This window comes from Pundamilia nyererei, unplaced genomic scaffold (genome assembly GCF_000239375.1).
Source record: "Pundamilia nyererei isolate P.nyererei 1_Seehausen unplaced genomic scaffold, PunNye1.0 scaffold00290, whole genome shotgun sequence".
NCBI lineage: Eukaryota > Metazoa > Chordata > Actinopteri > Cichliformes > Cichlidae > Pundamilia > Pundamilia nyererei.
Window position 1 is genome coordinate 308,358 of NW_005187691.1, and position 5,619 is coordinate 313,976.

At 42.6% G+C, this 5,619-nt stretch overlaps 1 protein-coding gene across 3 annotated transcripts in view; it reads left to right on the forward strand.

The window, feature by feature from the left end:
- Window positions 1-5,619, forward strand: part of hdac5 (histone deacetylase 5) — a 61,047-nt gene that overhangs the window by 39,402 nt on the left and 16,026 nt on the right. For all 3 annotated transcript variants that reach the window (XM_005750846.1, XM_005750847.1, XM_005750845.1), the window contains 3 exons: window positions 2,368-2,499; window positions 2,642-2,751; window positions 4,606-4,722. In XM_005750846.1, coding sequence (XP_005750903.1) covers window positions 2,368-2,499; window positions 2,642-2,751; window positions 4,606-4,722 — 359 coding nt within the window. The remainder of the gene's footprint in view (window positions 1-2,367; window positions 2,500-2,641; window positions 2,752-4,605; window positions 4,723-5,619) is intronic.

Sequence of the window (5,619 nt, forward strand, 5' to 3'; positions counted from 1 at the left end):
TGTGTGTGTGTGTGTGTGTGTGTGTGTGTGTGTGTGTGTGTGTGTGTGTGTGTGTGTGTTTGCACGTACACAATTCATAAGGTATGCAAAGGTGGTGCAGTATTGTCATATAATTATTTACTAATTGCCTTACCTGGACCTGGAACAAAAGTGTGTAGATACTCCCCAATGCAACGGACAATTCCAACCTACCAGCCAAATCTCATATATATTAAAGGTGTTTAGGTGGATCCACACATGACAACAGGTGGAGTCCCGATGGCCGAGCAGTTGTTCCTGTTATACTTTGCAGTCTGCTGCCTGGGTGCATGAGTAGTCGGTGTAATCAAAGTCTCTGTGGAAGACGGAGTGAGTAAAGTAAATTTCGCTCACTGTTCGACCCAAATGGACCCTAGTGGACTCGCTGATGGAGAAAGTTTAAAACACACGTAACAATGTAGCTGTGATATGCTACATGCAAAGCAACTGTGGGCACGTCTCAGGTTCATTTTACTCAGCAGCATCCATGGAGGTGAAGAAAACCTCATTTTACTTATGAAGGGGCGTCAAACAATGACACAGTCATCTGCACAGTCCGAGTCTGTGTCTAACAGGGACCGGCCGTCCGCCATAAAGCGATGAGCGACAAGCCCACGAACTGAAGCTCGGTCACAGTCAGAGCACATCAGCTGGTCCCCACGTCAGCTGACGATTTACAGTTGCTAACTCTTACACAGGGAGCTGTGTTTAAGCTGCTTGAGCCTGCACACAGATGCTGGACATCTGGAAGGGAGTTTGCAGCCCACCTCCACCCCAGCTCTTTCTTTCATGCTATTTCTGAATTGTCCTATCTGTCGTCATCTGTCCTGTGGTGGGATCTTGTTGTTGCTCTCCCCGCCTAAGGCTTTTCATGTGTGCACATGGAAAGTGGAGGTTCTCAAATAGATGCCGCCAAATATAAATGGCTGCAGATGGAAACATCATTTTCTTTTGACTGTTGTGGTCTCAGCTGAAGTAGCAGTTACCGGATAACATGTTTGCCTCTGTAGTTAAATTGTTTAAATGCTCAGCGTACAAAGGTCGCCCGCAACACTCCAAGACAGACAAGAGCTACGTAAAGCTCACATGGATGTGTGGCAGGACCTCCGTACTGCATCTGCACCACCCGGCTCACGACTGCAACGGCTGTAGTTGTCACTCATGCACAGCACATAGGTCTGAGGTATTTTAGCTTTACTTTATATAGTAGGAGGCCGCTGTGATGGATCTTTATATATATGTATGTATGTATATGTATATGTATATGTATATGTATATATGTGTATATATATATATGTGTGTGTGTGTGTGTGTGTTTATGATATGATCATATACATGTCCATAAACCCAGCTTCTGATGCTCCTACACTGAATTATAATCATAGTCTGTATCATAGCCAACACCAGGGTGAAGCAGTTTCGGTGTAGGGTTAGCACGAGGTTGTATTTTAGCCACATGCTCTCTTTCATGCATCATGGCTTCACAGTTTGTCTCTTACAGGGTTTCTGTTTCAGTTATGCCATGTAGATGTGCACGTACCCTAACCTCCCAGCAACCTGCCAGATTTAAGAGGTTCAAATTTGTGCTAGATGGAAAATTGGCTACAATTGCAGATAGAAGCATCCATGCCGTGATGTTTTCAGCTCTAAAGGGTTCTTCCTTTTAGCCAGTCATCCAAATATAGAGGCAGGAACACTTTGTAGATGTGCATGACACGGGTGCTCTTCAGTGGCACTTGTGTAAATCACATAGACCAGATTAAACTCACTCTTTGTAAATATACTCCAGTGTGTCCCGGGATACTGTGTGCAGGTTCTGCTGCCTGGCTCACAATAATGACAAATGGTTTTTAGCATAACAAATGCCAGGCCGAGCTGTCATTGGCTGCCCTGATGCCACCGGGTAAGCAGTGACATGTCATCCCTCTGGATCCAGATACTGTTTATGCCACTGAAAACTTCATGTTTTCCCTTCTACTGTTTATTATCCTCACCTTGACCCATACACCAAAAATAGCTTAAACTCCACTGTGGCTGCTCGTTTTGCAAACGACCCAGCCAAATTGTAATGTAGGATTAGCAGACTTCTCAGTCTGCGCTGATAGAATCTTGTTGGCAAGTCACCAGGTGACTTAAAATATCACTGAAGCCCTCTGCCAAAACAAACCACTGCATGTTACCAGTGACCTATAATGAAAAAGAAACAAGACAGATCAGCAGCCGACAAAATAACTGTTCTTCTTTCACCTGCATTCCGAGCACAGCTTAGTATTTACAGGAAATGGTCAGCGTTACACTGATGTCTCTGCGCTGAACAGTTTTATCTCCCCTCTCTCTTTACTCGTCCAGTCTCTGAGCCTAACCTGAAGGTGCGTTCACGCTTGAAGCAAAAGGTGGCAGAGAGGCGGAGCTCCCCTCTCCTCCGCAGGAAGGACGGAACTGTCATCAGCACCTTCAAGAAGAGAGCCATAGAGATATCAGGTGAGCAGAGACGCTTACGTTTTCATTCTGAGAAGAAGTGCAAATAAGCTCTCAGGAGTGTTTAGTGTGAATAGCTGCTTTAATCAGAAATTTAAAATGAATTTGCTGCTCATTTATTCCTGTGTCTGTGTCTCTCCACCAGTTTCCTCTCTCTGTAACAGTGCTCCGGGGTCAGGTCCCAGCAGTCCCAACAGTTCCAATACAGCTATTGCCAACGGCAATACTGGATCAGTCCCCAACATACAGACTGAGGTACACGTGCACACACACACAGGCTGGCTTCATTTTCAGTTCTTCAAACTCGACACGAAGCTCGAGTTTGCCCCCTGCAGTTCAGTGTGGAGCACTGAATCAAAAATGACGATATGGGGGAAACTGTAACAGGCGACATGTAAGCAGCTGTGTGAAAGTGATGATTGAGCAGCAAAAGGCAGCATTTAATCACCTTGAACTTTGGCAGGAACTCTGGCTTTGCCCCTGTGTTGTCTTCTTTGCTGTATCTGCAGAGTGTTTCTGCGTGTAGTTGTGCTTTCTGTTCTGTACGTTGTGTTTGCTGTGCATACTTTGATGCTGTTTGGGTCACAGCCAAAGTATAAACCATTTTAGCACTGCAATCTTGGAAAAGAAAACATTCTCGAATTTTTATTGTTTGTCAAATGTCAAAGATAAAATTGCTCACTTTGACGCAGAAATAGGGCTGCAAAAATACTAAGTTATAAATATCTAACTGTACCTTTAGTGGTTCAGAGCTAGTCACTGGAGGGAAACTCTAAAGTACTCCCTGCACCCTGGAGGGGGGATTTTATTTGTACCCTTGTGGTTTGTGCTTACAGAAACAAATCTTGAACCTCTAATTACAGTTTCACAATAGTATAACAGAATAAAAAGAGACATTTATAAAAGGCCACAGAAAACCCAGAATCGTTTTGCTGTGAGGCATCTGCACCACCCCTACAAGATCAAACTTCTGTAATGTCTACAATTATTTTTGGAGAAAATAAAGCAAAACCTACAAATCTAAATGTAAAATTATAATTTAACATAATTTCTTTTTTTATTTGACAGAGTATTGATTCTCGATACTGGAGAATAAATTCAAGAAGAATTTGAAGTATGTAGCCTTTACTACTCGTGAATGAGGTACAGTGATTAGTGTTAAAGGGTTTCAGTGGAATAATACACTTTTCCTGTGCCCTTATTTTTAGGAATGTAGAGTGTGTGATGCAAATTACATAGGTCCCATAATGGAACCCTGTGGTACACCACCAGATGTGCCATATCTGCAATAGGTTTTGCTGTTTTGTTGATAAGAAAGAAACTATACTAAGATGATATCTAGAGTTCACCTAACAGACAAACCGTAGTTGTAGCCTCAGCAGAGTTGGTTGGTTTTGATTGGTTATTTCAGTATATGACTTTAAAGACACATGAAAGGATTCCCCTGACATTTTTTATGTTTTGGTTGTAGGTCTTTATGAAGATAATATGACAAATCAGTTAAATAATCATGTTTCGGATTACTCATTTACACTCATTGCCACTTGAATTAACTGGTTGTTGTGTTTGGCTACAAGCAGGTACGCAGAACGCCCTCTGGTGGTCAAACTATCCAACATCAATGCTCATAACATGGTTTCCTGTCTCTTTACCTTTTGAGTTTTCATTTGTTGGGCATTATAAACACTGATACTGAGATATCAGTCGGGCTCTAGTTAGAGATTAAAGACAAGCATGGCCAAAGACAGTGTGATTTCATTTTTTCATTTTATTCCAGAGGCATATTTCTAAGGGTGGTGTTGAATATGGATAATATACTGGGCACAACTGTATCAAATGCATGTTGAAGCAGGCTGTATGGAGTAATTCTTAAAGGCCTTCAAGGCTGACAAGACTCCTCTGTTTATTTAAGTTGAGCGAGTGTGGAACAAATGCCATGGAAGTTTCCTGTTTTTGTGCTCTTCCAAGAAACTTCCAGGAAATGGTCTTCTTCTATAACAAGAAGAAGAAGCAGTTAATTATAATTTGCCCAAGTATGTGCTAAATTGAACAAACTGAGTTCTCCCTGTGCAGGACACTAAAACTGCTTGCGTGTTTGTTTTTCTGCAGCTGAGGTCTCTCCATCAGACGCTGGGGGCTGATGGGACATTGAGTCCTCTGAGTCTCTACACCTCACCCTCCCTGCCAAATATCTCGCTGGGCCTCCCTGCCAACACACATATCACGGTGAGTCACTGCGGTGCATGTACCCATCGACACAAGAACACACAAACACACACTATACACCCCCACACTGATGGACTCGCCACACACACTGTTACACAGTAACCTGTAGTTCTATAAGTATCTGCGTATCCTGTTTTTTCTGAGCTTGGTTCTGGTGGAGGTTTCTTCCTGTTAAAAGGAAGTTCTTCCTTCCCACTGTCACCAAATGCTCAGTCATAGACAGTTGTGGGATTGGTGTGATTGCTGGGGTTGCTTACCTCTGCAGGTTCTTTACAATATAAAGTACCTTGTGCCAGCTGTTGTTGTTAAATGAAGCTGTATGAATGAATTGGGAAAAGGTTTACTGAGGGTGTCAATCAGTCATTTGCCAGTGACTTCTTTCCAACTGGCCTCCTTGTGGTGAGCGTAGAAGTCGCCTCCTTGTTGCTTTGCTTTTTAAACCCAGGAGTTTCGTCTAGCTGACGTGCACTTTTGTTACAAAGCAGTCAGTCTTACTCACTTACACTAAGTGATCCATGAAGCAGTGGCTCTTCTTTTTCTATATGTGTGTAGTTTTCCACACAGAAGTAAACCAAAGGAGGCCTTTTTATTTCCATGACTGTTCATTTTGGTGAGGGATCACTTCTAGCTTGCATGTGTAAGCGAGTGCTATCCTTAAAATGTATGATTTGGTTAAAAGCTCTTTCTCCAGTGGGATTTTTATGTCTGCACATTTCTACACGAACCCAGTGGAAATATATCCATAGGCTGCTTCTTATGGAATACATGGAAACAATAAAGAGTCCTATTCTTGTGTTGCAGTGTAAAGCTAGTTATTCCTGCATTTTCATAAAGGTAAAATATGCTAAGACAACCAAACACGGTGTTGAGACTCCTTTGGTCTTGGCTTTGGATACA